At 47.3% G+C, this 21251-nt stretch overlaps 1 protein-coding gene across 1 annotated transcript; it reads left to right on the top strand.

Annotated features, from left to right (window-relative positions):
* Positions 1 to 1514: 1514 nt before the first annotated feature.
* On the top strand, positions 1515 to 20991 carry LOC147529207 (serine protease 55-like). Its single transcript, XM_086625661.1, is given in 7 exon segments — positions 1515 to 1650; positions 1986 to 2175; positions 5266 to 5511; positions 6433 to 6454; positions 7375 to 7438; positions 7971 to 8149; positions 20689 to 20991. Coding segments are annotated over 7 exon segments (1140 nt in total).
* Positions 20992 to 21251: the final 260 nt, after the last annotated feature.

Genomic DNA, 21251 nt, shown 5'->3' with positions numbered 1-21251 from the left:
AGTGTGGGCAGCAGGTCGAGGGAGGAGATTCTGCCCCTCTACTCTGCTCTCGTGAGGCTCCACCTGGAATACTGCATTCAGCTCTGGAGTCCCCAACACAAGAAGGACATAGGGCTACTGGAGCGGGTCCAGAGGAGGGCCACAAAGATGATGCGAGGGCTGGAACACCTCTGCTATGAAGACAGGCTGAGAGAGTTGGGGCTGTTCAGCCTGGAGAAGAGAAGGCTCTGGGGTAATCTTATCGTAGCCTTCCAGTACCTGAAGGGGGCCGACAGGAAGGCTGAAGAGGGACTTTTGACAAGGGCGTGTAGTAATAGGACAAGGGGTAATGGTTTTAAACTGAAAGAGGGCAGATTTAAATTGGATACAAGGAAGAAATTTTTCCCTCTGAGAGTGGTGAGGCACTGGAACAGGTTGCCTAGAGAAGTTGTAGATGCCCCATCCCTGGAAGTGTTCAAGACCAGGTTGGATGGGGCTTTGGGCAACCTGGTGTAGTGGAGGGTTTCCCTGCCCATGGCAGGGGGTTGGAACTAGATAATCTTTGAGGTCCCTTCCAACCCTAACCGTTCTATGATTCTATGATTCTATGTGTCTTTGGAGAAAGCACCATTCTGTCCTCAATATAGCCAGGCTCAGGTCTGAACCTGGCTGAGGTTTTTTTTAAGTCTTGTCTTGATGGAAAAATATGTCAGTTTAGAAATCAACGTAGATGGGTCCACTGATGCTAAATGTCGCCCACACCAAAATATTATGCTCCCACAGAATTAATTATGGAGTTACTATAGGGTGGAGTTTTGGCCTTGACACCTTGCAGTTGCTGCTGAAGGTGCAAAGAGTATGAGGGTGGGCCTGTAAAAGTGAAATGATAATAATTCAGCCTCATGGATTAGTTTTTTAAGTTGGATTTGGTCTTGTAAGCTACCCTTGCGAACAGGGCAGAAGGGAGTGGCTGCCTCGACATCTTTGATGCTATACTTTTGATTTGGCACCGTTTCAAACTTACCCTACCTCTGAGCTGCCTCTTTCTTCTGGGAACATAGACACGGTCTAAACTAAGAAGAGAAAGTTAATTCAGAGTTTAATAAGCTTCAGCGCTTCTCAGAGTTGAAGATGAAAGCTGATGCAGAACCAGCAGCTAAGGTCTTTGGAAAGAAGAACATGGTTCAAGATCCAAAAAGAACTACAGCACCCAACGCATGAAGTCCACTATTGCAATGCGCTGTGAAAGTCAGTCCAGGATACAGACAGGAATTTCACTGTTGCCATCTAGCTAAAGGAAATTCCAAGCCTCTTGGAAATCACTGTTTTCCCTCATCATCTTAGGAAGGACAGCATCCAACTGTAATGTCAGCAGAAACAAATGAATTATGTGACATCATATACTGGTTGCCCCTGGCAGAGAGCTGTGTTGACTTTGGTGAGAACATGGAATGAGGAAGATGTCCTGAGGCATCTGCAGAAGCATCGCTGCCCTGAATGTTGTTGAACAGTGTTGGTCCAAGACTGGCATTAAGATGCTGCTCCTTACCCTCTTTTGTTTAACTTTTCTGATCAGCAGCATCCACACAGGTTTTTAATCTCAAATTTTCGTGTTTAGAAATGGCCAGCAGAGCAGAACTGCTAGTAGCCCTTCAGGATACACAGGCATCGGTACATGAAATAGGCCTGGGCTTATTCCTTGTACCTGGTGGCATGTATGTACTGCTTGTACTACAGCCTGATGCTGAATTCTTCCACTCATTCACCCTAAACAAGGATTGTGGCCAATCTGCCTATAGGAAATGGTCTAGCCCCAAAAACTGCCTGGGCATTGTTTGGTAGAGTCCAGGTTTAGGGAGGCTACAACGATGTCAGGGGCTTTGGTAGAGACCAAGTAGCATGGATAATTACAGACCAGTGCTTTAGCTGGTGTCCTGCCCCTCTAATTTAGTAGCACAGGCAGCCACACTGCTGTACGTGGACGACATGTCTCATTTCATGCCCAGAGTGTAGCCTCCGACGAGCTTACGGGTCCTTTCTGAAGACTGGCAAGAGGATCACAGCGGGGAGATGTGTCAAGGCTGGGGAGATCCCATGGCATGTGAGCATCCAGAGCCACGGGAAACATATCTGCGGAGGAACCATAATCAGCGCATTGTGAATTTTAACTGCAGCCCATTGCTTTACAGAAGAGGTGTGAGTACTCAGGGGAAGCGAGGGCAGCCCACGTACACTGGGTTGATGACATTCCTCCTTGTGGGTGCAGGATATGTGTGTCCTTGGGGTCAAGTGCAACATATATGTGTCTGAGCCAGAAAGAGAGCCCTGAAAACAGGAATTGCCGCCTGTTGTGGTTTAGGCCGATCTGGCAACTAAACTCCACACAGCCGCTCTCTCACTCCTTCCCTAGTAAAGTGGAGAGGAAAAATTATAATAGAAGGACTGAGGGTCGAGACAAGAACGGAGAAGGAGCACCCACCAACCGTGGTCCCGGGCAAAAGAGACTCGGCTTGGGAATAAAGCAAAACAATTTATTAACAGTTACTTGAGAGGATAAAGATAAACAAAACCAGTTACTTGAGAGGATAAAAAGAAACAAAGCCAGATCTTAAAAACAACACCTCCGCCTCCTTCCTTTTCTTCCAGGAATGGAGGAGTACAGGTCAGTTCATCCCATGTTGTTACTGCTGCTCCGTTTCTTAAAGGAGGAGGAGTCCTTACACCTTTTTTCCCTTGCTCCAGTGGATCGTCTACTCACAAGGAAAATCCACAAACTTCTCCAGAGTGAGTCCTACCCGCCGGATGCAATCCTTCCCCATCAGATTGCTCCAGTGCAGGCTCTTACCACAGTCTCAGATTCTTAGGGAGTTGTTGCCGCTTGCTCCTGTGTACGTCGTCACATGGACTCTAGATGCATATCTACCTTGTCGTGTGTCCCATTCTCCGCGACCTCTCTCAGGCTCAGGCATCTCTTCTCTAACATGGGCTTCTCCACGGGCTGCAAGTGAGTCTCTGCTCCACCAAGCCTGTCCTGGCTGCAGGGGGGCCACCTGCCGTCTCACCACCAGTTGCAGGGGAAACTCAGCTCCGGCACACCTCGTCCCGTTCCATCCTCACTGACCTGGTGTCTGTGTTGCTCTTTCTCTCAGATCTCAGTCCTCTCTGGGTGAACTCAGCCCAGCGGGCACCCCGGGAGCGGGGTGCTCCCTGAGTTCCCCTGGTGGCTCCACCGCCGCCATCCTCAGTGGGTGGCGCTGGCCCGGTGTGGGCAGCTGCCCTGACAGGAGCTGAGGAGCAGGGGAAGAGCCCTCCTCCCTTCTCTCCTCACTCCTGGGCAAAGCACCTTTTCCGGTTCCTTTGTCCCAACTTAAATAAGGCAATTCACAGAGGCGCCGATTGGCTCAACCCCGAGGGGGACGGGAGTCCGATCTGGTGGCCAGAACCGGGTCTTACCCGGTTCCAAAACCAGGGAAGTCACAGGGAGCAAATCCCCTCTCCTGCCACCAGAACCCCTTTACATCAAGCCGTCACATCTCCTTTGGGGAAAACAGGCCCGTTTTTGATCAGAGGTAATGTTATAACAAAAATGTGCAGAAATCTGCACAACCAGGAGATGCAGAAGGGGAATTTTTTGAAGGAAGGTCAAAGCAGCCTTGTATAAATGCCCGTGATGCTGTTCTGATGGCCCCAAGCACTTCTTGTATGTCTACACATGTTTTGGTACCTTGTAAAATGAGGTGTACTCCATTCTAACTTATTCTAACCCCCAAATTACCCTTGCTTTCATATAGCAAATACCTTTACCTCGTGGAAAGTCTGATTTTAAAACAGCAGTTTCCGGATAAATCAAGCCCATACAATGCCAAGGGGTAGAATCCAGCCCTCTGTGAGCCCCCTCCAAAATTCAGCAGGCCCAATAGCCAAGACTGGTCAGTGACAAATAACTTGTGGCATCACAACCTGGAGCAGCTGGCTGGGGGCAGCCGAGAGCAGCCAGCCTGGGGCACAGCAATCCTGAAGATCCAGCCCACTCCCCTCTCTTTGTTAACGGCTGGGCTATTTATAACTTGGTTGCATTCATGTTGTACTTCTGCACCTCTCTCCCCTGAAAATTAGCTTTGCCTAGAACTGAGGGTCCAGAGAAGGCCACGAAGATAATCCGAGGGCTGGAGGACCTCTCCTATGGAGACAGGCTGAGAGAGTTGGGACTGTTCAGCCTGGAGAAGAGAAGGCTCCGGGGAGACATTCCAGCAGCCTTCCAGTACCTAATGGGGCTACAAGAAAGCTGAAGAGGGACTGGTGACAAGGGCATGTAGTAGTAGGACAAGGCGTAACGGCTTTAAAGTGAAAGAGGGGAGATTTCAATTGGATCTAAGGATGAACTTCTTCCCTCTGAGGGTGGTGAGGCACTGGAACAGGTTGGCCAGAGAAGCTGTGGCTGCCCCATAGAATCATAGAATCATAGAACGGTTAGGGTTGGAAGGGATCTTAAAGATCATCTAGTTCCAACCTCCCTGCCATGGGCAGAGAAATCCTCCACTACACCAGGTTGTCCAAAGCCTCATCTAACCTGGCCTTGAACACTTCCAGGGATGGGGCAGCCACAACTTCTCTGGGAAACCTGTTCCAGTGCCTCACTACTCTCAATGTAAAAAATTTCTTCCTTAGATCTAATCGAAATCTCCCCTCTTTCAGTTTAAAGCCATTGCCCCTTGTCCTGTCACTACATGCCCTTGTAAAAAGTCCCTCTCCAGCTTTCCTGTAGGCCCCCTTTAGGTACTGGAAAGCTGCTATAAGATCACCCCGGAGCCTTCTCTTCTCCAGGCTGAACAGCCCCAACTCTCTCAGCCTGTCTTCATAGCAGAGGTGCTCCAGCCCTCGGATCATCTTCGTGGCCCTCCTCTGGACTCGCTCGAGTAACTCCATGTCCTTCTTGTGTGGGGGACTCCAGAGCTGAACACAGTATTCCAGGTGGGGTCTCACAAGAGCTGAGTAGAGGGGCATCCCTAGAAGTGTTCAAGACCAGACTGGATGAGGCTTTGAGCAACCTGATGTAGTGGAAGGTGTACCTGCTTATGGCAGGGGGGTTGGAACTGGATTATCTTGAAGGTCCCTTTGAGCTCAAACCATTCTGTAATTCTATGATTCTATGATATTTATAGCTAACCTGCCTCTGAAATTTTCTAAGCACCACTCTACCCTGCTCAGGAGTAGAAGACACCAACCTTTATGACACAAAGCTTTCATGCTTGCATATGTCTACACTGCTTCTGTTTTGTTTATAAGGCCACAAGATCTCACTGTTGTAGTGGGGGGAACAGATCTCAGCCTCCTGCTGAAAGAACATAAGACGGACAGCTTGATCTTCCACAAAAACTTTGACAGTATGAGCGTGCAAAATGATATCACTCTGATCCTGCTCAGCTCTCGCATTGAGTTCAGCAATAAGAAAATTCCCATCTGCCTGCCTTTCATGAATGACACCAATACGTGTCAAGACTGCTGGGTTGTAGGTGGGAAGCACGAGGGCAGGTGAGATGCTGTTGGGAGCTGTATTTGTTAATGGAGGCTGGATTTTATCCATTTAAAGTAGATGTTCTCTCCCAGGAGGGGTTACCCACATTAACTTCTACTCCCTACCTCCCTGGTAAACACATCCAGATCCTCACAGCCTCTGCACATCCACCAGCTATCTGTTTGATGCGAGGGTGGTAAGACTTTGGAATAAATTGCCCAGAGAAGTTGTGGATGCCCCCTCTCTGGAGGTGTTCAAGGCCAGGTTGGAGGGTGCCTTGAGTAGCCTGGTCTAGTTGTGAGGCGTCCCCACCCATGACAGGGAGGTTGGATTAGATGATCTCTGAGGTCCCTTCCAACCTATGCCATTCTATGATTCTATGAAGAACCAGTCACCTACCAAGCCTCAGAGCAAAGTCCCTGGTACTCAGCCCGTATGTTCAAGCAGCAACTTAAAGCTTACCTTTGCTCTGCAGGAACTCAGCCTCTTGCTTGCCTTTTTTGGCACCCAAAGTAAGACAAGCTCCACCTTTGTGGGCAAGTTAGGCTAGGTCTAAAGTGGTCTGGAACCAGGGAAATGGAAGTCTAGGGTTGTCTTCAGCTTAATGCCTCTATGAACCAGATTGATTCAAAGGTACTGGCCACCCTCTTCTTCATTCATTTAGAACAGCAGATTGCTATTGCTAATTGCTCTCGTTTAAGCCCTAATGAAAGTAGCTCCAGCACTGATTGTGACCCAAAATGCCTATCCTGAACAAATGTCACTAAATGGCTAATTCATTATTGGAAAGAGATCAATCAGGACAGAGTGGGCAGGGTGGTGTCTTGGGGCTTTAACAATCTTTCCTGGGATGCGGTAAGTCAATGTCCCAATTAATCCTTGCTAGTCTGCTCAAAAGGGTTACTGTATCCTCTCTGAAACTGAATTTTCCTTCTTAGGCTTCATTTGCCTCATGTAGCGGTAATACACAACACAACACCGTGTTGTAGTTGTGAAACTCTCCCATTTCACCAAGGTAATGTGCTCTTAGAAACAGAAAAGCAGGAGGCTGCTGCAGTCGCTCTGCAGCTCGGCAGGATTTCTCTGGAGCTGTCTCTTTGCAAAACGCATGGCATGGCTCCGGAGATCAGTCTCACGCTGCTGTGTGGGCTCAGCTGACATTGCCTCCTCTCTCCAAATTGCACCCTGCAAGAGGTCAATGCACTCAGCCCTGGCACACACCCCTTCTGTCTGGGAGATGTTTCAGAAGAAAAACAGAAGTTGGGTTTGGTGATCTTTGAGCTCCCTTCCAACCCTAACCATTCTGTGGTTGTATGAGAGGGGTGTACAATGGTGTGATATGGATCATACCAAAAAGGACGAGGTATTATTCCTTGACAGGAGAATAATATGGGTAATTTCTCATCTCTGTCAGCATTTCGTAGGTGGACATCTCTTGACTGGCACCTCAGGCAGCACTGGCCTGACTCCCCTTCAGCTGCAGTCAATTAGACGTCAAGGGGAGCCACTTCCTTGGAGTTGCCTCCATTTAAAGCTTTTAATCTATAGGCACTTTCATGGAGCGACCCCATATTAGCTGGGAAAGGGACCTGATAACTTTCTATCTTTTAGATCTTACCTTTGAGTCCCACCTTCCTGAAGGTGCTGGGAGGATTTAGCTCAGTGAAATATGGAAGAGATTCTGAAAACCAGTAGGACTCCTCCCCAACAACAACATCCTCCAGAAGTCTGTTTTATCCTTCAGACTTAGGTTCACTTTAAAGAGAAACGTGGGTGAATTGAGTGGATTTTCCAAGTGGCCCTGCATATTTTCAGTCTTTTTGTCACTTACTGGTGCCCGCTACCATGTCTTATTTATTTTTTTTTTTTTGCATCTCAAGGGAAGAATAAAGCAGTACAGTCCTCCTGAGAGCCACTTTGTGAAAGATATAGCTGATCCTCTGGGTGAGGCATGGCCTCACAGCCCTGTGGGAGAGCACGGGGATAACAAGATCATCTGTTCTGAGGAAAGCTCAGTGGACTTCCCTCTGCAGACCTCTCACAGGACTCCATGAAGAGTCCCTCAAACTGAGTTCCTCAGAAACACGAGAGAGAAACCCAAGCAGCTTGTCTCAGGTCATCACCAAACCCAATAGGATAAGCCATTCCTTTGGAGTCTTCCAGTTGTACCAAAGTTCATCTACAAGAATAAGTGATTTTTTAAAAAATCCTGTTTAGCAAGCCTCTGCTCCTCAGGATTTCAGCTTTGCCTGTTAACACCTCCCCTCTCTTTACCTACCCACCCACTCACCGGGCTGGCATAAAGTCAAGAGCACAAAGACTTTGGACAGTCCCTGTAAGTCCCTGTGACCCCAAGACCATATGGTTGTGCCCTGAGACCCTCTTGCCCTGAGATGCTTTACAAATCCAGCTGAGCAGCCGTGAGGACAAGTCTCCAGCTGTGGTTTCGACCTTGTAAATCTGCTCTGCTCCACAGGTTTCACTAATCGTTCTTTCCTCTCTTGTTGTTTTGGGGTCATGGTGGCAGCATCCCATGTACTGCAGAAAGTGCAGATGAAGCTCATCAGCAGGGAGCAGTGCTTGGAGCAGATCCCACAGCTGGAGGAGAACATGCTGTGTGCTGAGCTGGAGAGAGGAGGAAGAGGCACCCATCAGGTAAAGTAAACACGCTCCCGGATGGCCACACTGCCTACGGAGTCACGGAGACATTGGATAAGAAACATCTTCACTTTGGGAATGAACATTGATCCTTCCCATGGCCTCCTGGGGTTGCTAAAGCTTCTCTGCAGGAGGCCAGGGCAAGGTGTTCAGGGGTCAAGGAATTGCCTGCAAAGGCATATTGACCCAGGCAGCAGGAGTGCGGGACTCTTGGGATTGGAAAGCATTAGTGGTGCTGGAAACGAAAGACCTTGTAGAGCAAATGAGGCTCTCCTCACACTCTCCCCCTTGGCCTGATTCCTGCCATGCAGCGAGAGAGACAAGAGTTCTGCAAGGGAAACTGAGCTGAAAGGAGGACAAGGGGAATGGGTGGTTCCCAACAAGTCCCTTTGGATGGGAGACAGTTTTGGATGGCTCTGGGCACAGGATTTTGGACTGTTATCTCGTACCAATTTAAAAACCGAGAGTCTGCTGTGGTCACGCTGTGCAGTGGTGGGGGCAATGGGAGAGGAGGTCTTGTATCACTGCAAAGAGGGTTCTGCACAGTGTGGGCTGCGTCCCCCTCCTGCCTGGTGTTGCCTCAACCCTGGTTGAGGGCAGTGCTGCTCTATCTACAGGTTAAATACTGAAAGGAGACAGGAAAGTTTGTCCAGAAGGGTCAAAGCAAAAGAACTAGATGGGAAATTGAGTTCAGGAGTTTTTAATTTGAGTGAGCTCTTGGCTCTGATACAAATGTCCTTTGATAACATGGCAGGTTTGTCTGTGAATGCCAGAACTAGTTGCATCTTATTGCAATGAGTTAGTGATAATGATGACTTTTGAAGCTAGACAGTAGAGTTCAAGCAGTATTTGACATCAGGGACTGCTGGGGGAAGAGAGCTGACACAAACAGACAAATGGAGGAAAACCTCACTCAGAACTTGCACCCTCAGAATGTGCTCCACCCACAGCGCCACTGTCCTGATGTCAAACAAAGTCTGAAAGCAAAAAACCACCTTTGCTTTCATAAGCAAAAAACCACCTTTGCTTTCATAGCATCCAACCTCCAGCCCCTCCTTGGAGTGCCTGGTAAGGACTGAGCTCTCCCTGCAGCCTCCACTCCAGGACTAAGGCTCTGTCCTCCACTGGGCAAGGTTTTTCTTAGACTTGTGTGTGTGTGTTTGCAGGGGGACAGATGGGCAGACACATGTACGCACAGGAATCAGTCACTGAGAGCACTAAACCAACACCCAAGACAGAGGGATTTCTCCTGTCCTTTAGGCAAAGACGGTGGGGACAGGGACTGCAAAGCTGTTGCAAGCTGGGCCCGTAGCTGGGCAGCAGAGGGGAAGCTTTGCTTTGCAGAATCATTTTTTGATTAGCCGGAGAGCATGTGTCTCTGAAGCCATTCGTCTAGTGGCTTTCACCTTCATTAAATTCAATCAAAAATTTTAAAAAGAAAACTACCACAGGATAACATTAACATGATTAAAGAATGCACTTCCCAGCCCAGCCTGAAGTTCTGAGGCTGAATTATGCTGGTGAAACAGCAAGAGCACTTGTATCCAGCAAAATGAATCTCCTGTATTCAGAAAGCTGATGAGGGTGCTATTTTGAACGAGGGTAATGTTAAAGTCATCTGAGAAATGAACTAGAAATGTAAGCTTTCCAAGCAGTGCAAGTACACAACGATTGCAAGTGTGATAATGCTCATAGCCCAACAACTGCCCACTTTTAGTGGAAGCTTGACTGGACAGAAGTGTCCTGCAATCCTGACATAATGAGAGCAAGACAAAACCATACCCTGTGCTACAAGTGCAGCTCCTCAGAAGAGAAACAAGTGACATGACTTTTCATCAGAATTTGTTAATGTGCTGCAGGGGAAGCATTTTGCTGACGGGCTGTTTTCTGGGAAGCACTGATTGAAGTCAATAGGGCACATTTTGGCCTCGCTAGCCTGGTTTCCATATCTGATGGTTTGCCCGTAGTAGGCTGCCTGGTAATGAACTAGGAGACCAGGTCCAAATCTGATGCTTGTTCTGCAGCATGGACCACCGGATACTCAATTCATCTGCCCCAGGCAGATAGGGAGGCACACTGTAGACAGAGCAATCTATCGAGCTATGTTTGTCTATGAAGATTATGGGGTTTGTGTCAAAGGAGAATGAGGCCAGATTTCAAAATACTTAAATTCTTTACAACATCAGCACTGTCAAGGAGGTATGTTTTTTCTCTATGTCAACCAGCTGTCTCCTGGATGATTTCTAGACACAGCTCAAGCTTTTGCATGGGTCAGGAGCCACCCACATTAGAATCATCGAATCACAGTTCATAATCATAATCGTATGAATCATAGAATCATAGAATAGTTTGGCCTGGAAGGAACCTCTAAAGGTCATCTAGTCCAATTTCACCTGCAATGATCAGGGACATCTTTCACTCCATCAGGTTGCTCAGAGTCCTGTTCAACCTGACCTTGAATATTTCCAGGGATGGGGCAGGATCAATTTGGATCTTGGCATCCCAGTTTATAGGCCAGGATGGAGCAGCAGTGCAGGCAAGGCAGACACCCCTGGTCAGAGAACAAGCCCTGGAGATGCTGAGCTTGGTGATCACAGTAAACCTGGAAGCCATGCACTGCACAAATGCATGATCTGTCTGAACATGAAGTAGATAAAAGCCTTATGTTAACCTTACCTGAGCTTTGCTGAGTATCAGGATACATTTTTTCATGTCCAGAACCAGGCCAAGATGGGTAAGTTGCATCTAGACCCAAGATTATAAGTCCACATGATCCTGATCTGGATCCAAAGTGTTACCATCCTAGGTCTTTGCACTGTGTGCCATTTTGCAGCAAGCTGCTTTATGAGTAACTAAAGCCACACAGCTAACTTCACTGAGGCATCATGTAGAAAGTTTATCCTACTGACCACCGCCTTAATAACCCCATGAGGCAACAGGACATGACTAGAAAGGCTCAGACAGTTCACCAGCTGCGATCGTACTAGTGCTAGACAAGACTAATTTGTGGATCACTGACCATATTCCTATAATAACTCAAGGAGATTGAATAGCAAAGCTCCTCAGTATTTGTACTTAAAAAAAAAAAAATCCATTCACTTAAAAAGAAAAATCTATTGTATACCAATTCCCTAGAGGTTCTGCAGACAAATATATAGATTGACTGTGAATTAACACTAACAGGATCTGTAATTGACTTATAGTTCTATTTAGTCATAAACATTAGCATTAATGGATGTTCGTGGGGTACAAGTGCTAAAGAAGAGACTCTAGAGATGGCCTATGTGTTATTTTTCTGTGTGCTACGTTTCTTCCATGACCCCATGAACCACAATTGATGTCTAATTCCTTGCTTTCTTAAGCATCTTTTGTTAGGCTATGATGCAATGGTAACTTGAACAATAATTAGAGTATAAGGGACTCACAAAGCAAATGCCTCTTCAGTGTCTTGCCTATCCAGACAAAATTCAGTAAATGGCCCAATTATATTTCAGAGAGTTTCTGCAGAGGAGGTCTGTGGGGGTAGCTCAGTGCCATGGTGATTAGGACAGAGTGTGTTCAGCTGGAAGTCACAGTTCATGTACAGTTCAGGTCAGCAGCAGATGAAGGGGGGCCCAGTCCTTGGCCTGAGTTTCAGGGGAAGGAATAATTGCGTGGCCACAAACAAGCTGCGAGATCCTTCCAGCTCAGCTTCACCATGCCCTACACTGTCCCTCCCTGGAGGGCTAAGAAGCATGGGCTGAAGCTATCTACCCCCTTCCACCAAATGTAGCAGGAGGTGATCTTGGCCACCTCTGATAAATATCTGAAAAGATGCATCTAGGGCTCTGGGTTTTAATTTCTTTAGTTCTGTGAAAAAGGCTGTCCTGGTTTTAGCTGGGACAGAGTTAGCTCTTCTTTTTAGCAGCTAGAAGAGCTCCGTGTTTTGGTTTTACTCAGAGGCTCACTCTGAGAAGAATGCTGATAGCATGCTGATGTTTGTGGTTGGATGTGAAACTCCAAGGACTTTTCAGTGTGCCGGAGTGCAGAAGCACGGCGGGATAAGGGGGGTGCATAGCTGGGACAAGGGGGACACGATTCCCCTTGTGATTTGTGGTGGAACTTAAGATTGAGGGCCAAACTGGCCAATTACTATTCCATATCATGCAGCGTCATGCCCAGTATAAAGGTGAGGGTCAGCCGGACAGAAGGGCTTTTGCGCTTTGGCTCTTTCGCCGCTTCTGCTCTTTTGCGCTTGCTGCGCTTTTGCTCTATTGCCTTTTTTTTTTCCCCTCTCTCTCCCAGTACTCCCACTCTCGGAGTACTATCTCTCTCTCTCTCTGCCTCTCTCTATTTCGGGGCCTCGCGTTCGTCCGGGATTGCAGCTTCGGGACGAGACGGGCTGCGGATAAGAGGGGGTGGTGAGCATCTACCCTGTGTATTACTTATCTGTATTAAATTGTTCTTATCTCAACCGTTTCTCCTTTAATTCTCTCCTTCATTCCTGGGGGTGGGGGAGGGTGAGTGACCGGCTGTGTGTGGGGTTCGGCCTAACCCACGACAAAGGCAGAGAAGGACCTCTTTCCTTCACCTGTAATATGTCCTGCCCACAAATACCATCAGCAGTTTGGACAGGGCAAATGCCCTTTACAGCATCTGGGATGCTCGGGGCTCTCACCCTTCATAGCTGTAGTGGTAGCAGTAATTGTACAACCTTGGGTGGGATTTATCTGGCCAGATACAAATGTATTTTCTATAGCCATCTGCATGTACTGAATCATCTTTCCATCAACAGGGAGAAAAAAAACACTTCTGACATGTAATTCATTGAGACTGAGATAAATGAGATAAATCCTGTATGAGTGCTTTTGCTCCCCATTAACTAAAAGCAAGTCCACGGTGTCTAGCTCACAGGGGAACACATGGCTCCAAGGCAGGACAGTTGCCTACATCTAGGTCTCCAGTGCTATTTTAGATATCCCAGGATATCCCCCAGGCATCCCACTGCCCCCATCTCAAACCATGCCCCAGTGCCAGTAACGTGACTGCAGTGGGAGCTTGGCACTTACACTGGAGACATCCAGGAGAGGTGACCAGTCTGGAGCTCAACTCACCCCTCGCACCCTCACTTCATCTGTGCATGAGTGCTAAACCCGTGCAGAAGTGGCAAAAGCTCTTGCATCCTTTTACTGGTGCTAACGTGGCTCCAAAACTGTGAAGTAAGACTTGCAAAATAGAATTTTTTTAATAAAAAGTCTGCAAATGAAAATTGGGTCTATATAGGAAAATTGTCACAGATGCAAGGGAAATGTCATGAACCGGCAAAGCCTAGTCAGTCCCTCAGTCTGTTCAAAACATCTGAACCAAGGTGGATAGGTGATGGGCTGATTGCAGTCTGTAGGGATGGAGGGTATCTGTATGAGGTATGAGGTTATAGGTCCTTCTGCCTTTCAGATGAAAATCATAGAATCATAGAATCACAGAATGGTTTGAGTTGGAAGGGACCTTCAAGATCATCTAGTTCCAACTCCCCTGCCATGGGCAGGGACACCATCAGATCTCCTGGTAGACAGATCTCCTGGGAGCTAGGAGTCAAAGTTAACCGTATTTCCATTCAAAGTTATTACTAACTATGAAAAATTACTGTACTATTGTACCTTACCTTAATATTGAAGAGAGTGATCCACTCTCCATCATTCTGGTGGATTCTCCAACACTGCACAGTTGCTAACATGATGGTGTGGGTTTTTTTTCCCTAAGGAGCAGATCAGTTTAACTAGGAAGGTATCCTGGGGAGCCCCAGAAAAAAGCAGTAGAAAGACATTTCTGTATCTGCAGTCTCTTAAATTTGCTTCTGAAGAGTGCTTTGATGTGCAGTTCATAAGAATTAGAACGCTTTTCCTGTGTCCCATGGCTTTATAGAACTTTTATCATTTTATCATTTTATGATATGGGCAGACAAGTGAAAACATTCAGGCTGGAGTGGCTTAATGCTTTCATGTGTCAAAGACATTTCTTCCTCTTGCAAGGACCTGGGATGTTGATGATGTCGCACATCTCTTCTGCTTTCTTCCTCTGGATTGTAGCTTTTGGTCCCTCAAACTGAAGCTCTTTGGTTTGCAGCAAGGGGATCCAGCATTGCTTTTTGTGTCTGGTGAGTGAAGCTGTGGGGAGCAGAACATCTATGGATCCAGCTGAACACAAAAACCCACTTTGTGCTTGCCCTCGGAGTGGGAGAATCAGGGTGATGACTCAGAGGAGCTGCTTCTTATTCAATTACAGTGAGTCAACTCAGCTTTAAGGGAAAGCCATGACTCACAGGTAGATCTAAACTCTTTGAAGCAGTCGACAAGCATGTTGTGATCCAGCTGATATAACATGCTGAGACTTCCACAAATTTGGTGGCTTTCTACGACTGGGTTACAGCGTTGATGGATAAGGGAAGAGCAACTGACATCATCTGCCTGGACTTGTCCAAAGCATTTGACACTGTCCACACAACATCTTTGCCTCTAAATTGGAAAGACATGGATTCGATGGATGAACCACTCGGTGGATAAGGAATTGGCTGGATGGTCGCACTCAAAGAGTTGCGGTCAACGGCTCGATATCCAAGTGAAGACCAGTGATGAGTGGTGTTCCTTGGGGACTGGTATTGGGACATCTGCCTCGGCAACATGGACAGTGGGACTGATGCACCCTCAGCAAGTTCACTGATGACACCGAGTTGTGATGGTCAAGAAGGGTGAATGCTGAGGTGACCAAGCTGGCTGATGCCACAGCATTATTCAGAGTTCTCAAAATTGAAACTAAATGTGCAAAGGTGCAGCAGGATCCCATTATTCTGAGTGACTGGAGGTTAAAGCAGTAGATGCAGTTCACTGTTGATAAAGGCAAAGTAATGAACTTAGGGAGAAGCAACTCCAGCTGTACGCATACAAAAATAGGCTCTAAATTAGCTATTACCATCTAAGCAGATCTTGAAGTAACTGTGGATAGTCCTTCAAAAACATCAGCGTGAGGCCCTGTGGAGGTCGAAAAGGCCACAAGAGCATTATGGATTATTAGGAAAGGAACAGGTAGCGAAGCAAATGCGTGTTGTGCCATGGCACTAATCCTGGGATGCTACATCTTGTGTGCTGTGTGTGATTCCTGTCCACCCATCTAAGAAAGGAGGTAGTAGTTTTAGAAAAGGAGAAGAATAGAGTAGGCAGGATGAACAAGGACACGGCATGGGTTCTGACGGAAAGGGGAATGACAGAGCAGGACTCTCAGGCTTGTAAAAGAGGTGTCTGGTGGGGATATGACACAGATTCCTAAGGTCATGAACAGCAAGGAGAGGACAGTCAAGAGCTGTCGTCTTGTCCCTACTGTTCAAAACACGTGAAGGAGGGGGTGTCAGATGGCCATATCAGGCAGCAGATTTAAAACAAAGAGAAGGAAGTGTTTTTTCATCCATCAGATAATTAAACTATGGAAGTCACTGACCAGGATGTTGTGGGTATTTATCCTAAGGGATAAATGGATTCAAAAAGCAATTAGATAACTTCCTGGATGAAAAACTCTCTAAGGCTATTAACCACTGTGATATAAATACAAGTCTGTAAATACTTGCCCTGTTTCTCCTTCTCCTTCCCTGAGCACTTGCTAGGAATGACTGTCAGAGACAGGAGTCTGGGCCACATGAATCTTTGGTTAGATGCATTTTAACTGCCTTTAAGTCCATGCCACTGTAGTTACTAATGGACCCTGCTGACATCCATGTGGACAGAGTAGACCGGCCGTGGTCTCTCGTTTTCCAGCAGGGGATGAAGGGACAGAGTAGCTGAAGGCTCTCACCTGAGATCTCAAAGGAATCCCATGTGAGGAGTCCAGGTGCCCTGTGTTACCTGGTTCATTTTTGATACCTGCGTGCTAAAACTGGCCATAGCCTCCTTCCTTCTGCCTTTCTCTAAAGACAACTTGCTTGCAGTGAAATAACTGAAGAAATCATCTGTTTGTAAAAGCCTTTGCTTCCTGCAGCCAGGGCGGCTCTGATGGCAAGGATTGTTATTCACATGCTGATTCTCTCCAATTTACACAGAGCTTACCAACATGAAAATGAAGCCAGCAATGACTTGCAAGGATTGTGTATCCACCTAATGAGTATCAGATGGATTGTTCTCCCTCCCCCAGAGCTTCTCCCACCTAAGAAGATTTATGTGACTGAACGTGTTTGTTCTGATCAATTACCATGTTGCAGACACGAATACAAATACGAAAGGAAGATTACACTCTTGATCCAAAACACACTAAAGCCAGCAGAAAGGCTCCTGATGTTCACTAAAAGGCTATGGCCGCAGTGAAAAGGATGAAACTTTTGATCAGCTTCAGTGAACAAAGTGTCTTGTTAGTCAGTGACAATTTTTATAAAAGCCAGAACTATTTACCAGCTAATATATCATTGCTCTCACCTCTCCTAATGGGAGGATTGACATGCAGTTGTGGAAGACATGAGTTCAGCACCAGATCTGATTTGATGCAGTTGCTTTTCAATCATCTTCCAGTTGACAAGAAACATGCAATAGAAGCAAAGATACTGTTTTTAGGGTTTTTTTGCTGTCCGGAAACTTGGCACAGAGACTGAAGAGCAGGAGCAGGTAGCTGGTGTGTGTTGCTGACCAGAAGTATTTCACCACTGGTATAAGAGGAGGCTGAAAGCTGAAAGCAGCATTTAGTGAGTTCTTCGATCTTCAGAGTCATCAACCTGAGCATTCATTAAATTAGTGCTACTGAAAATATCACAGAGCTGAGATAATTGTACCAGCACTCAAAACTCGCTCCTCCCACACCCTCTCCTACACAAAGATGGAAAACCTTGGGCCAATGTTTCTGAGCACTTAAGGTGGATACAGGAATATTCAGAAGTGTCCAAGAATTGTGTTTATTTTCCCTATCTTCAGCAGTATGAAAACCAGGCTACTGATTCATCTGGGCTACAGCTATAATTATGTGAGCGACACTATCACGTGGAGAGGATGATTTAGCCCACTTTATGACAAAATTATCGAGTTAAGTAGCTGAAGTTAAGAGAAGTGGTACGTTAGTGTGATGGTTTGATGTGGGAGGGGATTCTGGTGGCAGGAGAGGGGATTTGCTCCCTGTGACTTCCCTCGTTTTGGAACCGGGTAAGACCCGGTTCTGGCCACCAGATCGGACTCCCATCCCCCTTGGGGTTGAGCCAATCGGCGCCTCTGCGAATTGCCCTATTTAAGTTGGGACAAAGGAACCAGAAAAGGTGCTTTGCCCTGGAGTGAGGAGAGAGAGGAGGAGGGCACTGCCCTGGCTCCCGGCTGGGCAGCTGCCTGCACCAGGCTGGTGCCACCCGCTGAGGATGGCAGCAGCGGAGCCACCGGGGGAACTCAGGGAGCGCCCCGCTCCCGGGGTGCCCGCTGGGCTGAGTTCACCCAGAGAGGACTAAGACCTGAGAGAAACGGCCACACTGACACCGGGTCAGTGAAGATGGAACGGGACGAGGTGTGCCGGAGCTGAGTTTTCCCTCCAATCGGTGGCAAGACGGCAGGTGGCCCCCCTGCAGCCAGGACGGGCTTGGTGGAGCAGAGACCCACTTGCAGCCCATGGAGAAGCCCATGTTGGAGAAGAGATGCCTGAGCCTGAGAGAGGTCGTGGAGAAGGGGACGCACGACAAGGTAGAGACGCATCTAGAGTTCGTGGGACGACCCACGCTGGAGCAAGTGGCAACAACTCCCTAAGAATCTGAGACTGTGGTAAAGCCCGCACTGGAGCAATCCAATGGGGAAGGATTGCATCCTGCGGGTAGGACTCACACTGGAGAAGTTTGTAGATTTTCCTTGTGAGTAGGGGATCCATTGGGGCAAGGGAAAAGGGTGTAAGGACTCCTCTTCCTTTAAGAAAGGAGCAGCAGTAACAACACGGGATGAACTGACCTGCGATCCCCAATTCCCTGTCCGCCTGCGCCACTGGGGGAGGAGGTAGAGCCGGGAAGAAAATTAACCGGGGGGCGGGGGGGTGTTGTTTTTAAGATCTGGCTTTTTTTTCCCTTTATCCTCTCAAGTAACTGGTTTTCTTTGTCTCTCTCTTTTCAAAGTAATTGTTAATAAAATGAATTGTTTTGTTCCCAAGCCGAGTCTGTTTTGCCCATGGCCATGGTTGGTGGGTGTTCCCTCTGTTCTTGTCTTGACCCTCAGTCTCTTTATTACATTTTTTCTCTTCTCCACTTTACTGGAGAAGGAGTGAGAGAGCGGCTGTGTGGAGTTTAGTTGCCAGATTGGCCTAAACCACGACAGTTAGCTGCCTAACTCCTCCTGTATCTGCGAAGCAGGCCAGCTCAGCACATGTGGAAAGGGATCTGAAGCAGGATTTGGGTCTTGGGGCTTGTGGATTAAAGAAACAGATTTGCAGCTGCTGCCAGGGTTTTCGCAGCATTGCCCAACTCGCTCCCTGCCCGGGTCTGAAAGTGCTTTCTGCAGCCGACAGCCCCCCAAGCCCTGCAGACAGCTCTCCCTTTCCTTGCTGACCGGGCAGAGAACGAAACGAACATGATTAAGGAGGCAAACGGGGAAAAATAGATCTGATTTGAAAGGAAAATGGCGTGAGGTTGAGTTTAAACAGGGATTCCTGGCTCTGCCTTTGCCTCATGCGAATCGCATCACTTTTCTGCTGTTGTTTTCTCAGCTATGGAATATGATAAAACTTTCTCCCCGCAAGGATGGTCACAAGGTATCAGGAATTATCTGGTATTTAAGCACCCTGGCAGAAAGGTCCTTTGCAAATGTGAACAGCCTCCAAATGGGACACTTGGAAACCGATATGCCCTGATGGTACGCAGGGGCTCTGCCAGCGCTAAAAACCTCCTGCACTGGGAACAGCCAGCATGACGCATCCCGACATGTCACCGATGAGGGATCATCAGCCGTTGCCACGTCACTGGCTTGCAAACGGCTCCCACTCTCTCGACTTCGTTTATGATCTCTGTGTAGGAGGCTCGAAGCTACCGGGATAATACGTTTGGGCTGTTCCTGCCCTGAGGGAATTAGCAGTAAAAGATCCAGTAATTTAATTGTACGAACAGCCGGGATGTTCGCTTGTTCAAACAGGATGTCACCACCAAGGCCACGGGTAACGCACAGATCCAAGGTCACTGCAAGGTCGCTTGTGCGATTCACACGAATTCTTGGCTGAAAGAGGGTTGGGAAACATCTTTAGGTCCTGCATCTGAAGATGGTCCAGCAGCACTGGCTGAGTTGCAGACATGTAGCTACAGTAACATCACTGCAGTGCAAACGGTATGGAATTTACAGTTGGACTTGATGATCTTAAAGATCTTTTCCAGCCTAAATGATTCTGTGATTCTATGATTCTATGAATGCTGAAGCGACATTCCTCCTGTATGCATGTTGAGCCAAAAAAAAAAAAAAGAAAAAAAAAACCATATTATGGATCTGGACTGTCCATCTAATGAATTGAGTAGGAATTCTGCCATAGTTGTTAGCAGGTGCCTATGAGTTGCACAGAGGACTACAGCAACTTCCTTATTAATTAATGTATCAGCTCAGGGTACCTGCTGGCGGAAGGGGGTTCAGACATTAATGATGAAGACATTTCTCAAGGTAATGTACAAAGAGGGAAGGACAGCATCTCCCAGCAAAGCTGGCTGTCCTGGGAGATGGATTTGTATTGAATTTCTTATTTGCTACACGAAGTACTGGAGATAGGATAGAAAAAAGATTCAAACCCACCATGGAAGGAAACTGTCTTATTTAGAGCTGGGGCTGCATAGAACTGAAGATGTACATAACTGTTAGGAAAGGGCTGTACCTGGCTGGGTGGATTTTTTGCTAGTTTCTCTTCTCCCTCTCTGGGTTGTGTTCGGAGATTGCACACAGAGGTCATACTCTGGCGCCAAGAGCTGGACATGCTCTTGGCGCTCAAGTTACAGCAGCCAACAGAAGGACTTTCCTCTTTGCAGGGTGGCTGCAGCGTGCATTTGAAAGCTTGCACACACTAGGTGAGTGAAGGTTGTCCTCCAGCAGTGGGCAAGTTTTCAGTGAGATTAGCGTGGTTGCAGGAAGGATTTGTCAGGATTTGTGCTCATATCTTGTCCGATTTCTAGATACTAGCCCCCAAAATTACCAGTGGCAGGTAACCAGCACCCACATGCACCAGTTCTACAGAGAAGTCAAGGACTGACTGAGCAGTCACAGCAAATGTCCCTTTTCACTCCTGAATGTTGTCTCTTGGTGACAGGATTCAGGTGTCCTTCTGTGGTTACAAGATCATGTGGAAAAGGCTGAGAAGGACAGGGCATTGCTCTGAGTCAGAGCTTGTGACCTATCTCCTCCTCTTATGTTCTGTATCTATTTATCCTGCAGGGATCTCGGGGCTGAGCTGTGAAATTTTGAGTCCAAAATTCCCTTGTTCCCCTAAATCCTCACAAACTCAGGATAGAGTTTGATTTTCCCAGTCGACCTGTGGGATGCAGCTGCTATGAGAGACTTGAGATTTGATCCTGCTATAACATCCTTCTTGTGCCATAGGTGCACACCAGGGGCCCTCTGGTTTGCAGCTACTGGAACACCATGAAGTGGTTTCAGGTCAGCGTCGTCAGCTGAGGAGAAGATTGCGCAGAAAAGCCAAACCACGAGATCTTTAAGTCTGTTTACAGCTACCATGGCTGGATCGAGACTGAGACAGACAAAAGGGGGAAGCCTTTCTTCATTGAAGGCATGGGTAACCATGGAGGTGCCGGGGTGGTTCCTTCCAGGGCTGAGCCACAGTTGATGTTTCTTGAGTATTCTCTCCTTTTATTTATCTCTTCAATAGCATTTATATTACTCTAGAGAAGATTTTTCAAAACATAATAAAAGCCAGAATTGCTTTCTCGTTCTTCTTTTGCTACTGACCCATATAGTCATGTGTCAGGTTAATCTGCTCCATCTCACTGATGTGGACACCAATACCAAAATGAGATGCCATAATGAGACAGTAGAGCGATGGAGAGGTCAGAGAGATGAACTAAGAGAGCCAGGACACAGACAAGAGAAGTCCTAATCCTCTGAAAAGCACAGATTTTCCACATTGGTGGGTCAGATCAGGTGCA

The sequence above is a fragment of the Tauraco erythrolophus genome, chromosome 2 (genome assembly GCF_009769465.1).
Source record: "Tauraco erythrolophus isolate bTauEry1 chromosome 2, bTauEry1.pri, whole genome shotgun sequence".
Classification (NCBI taxonomy): domain Eukaryota; kingdom Metazoa; phylum Chordata; class Aves; order Musophagiformes; family Musophagidae; genus Tauraco; species Tauraco erythrolophus.
This window is presented reverse-complemented; position numbering and strand designations above follow the sequence as displayed.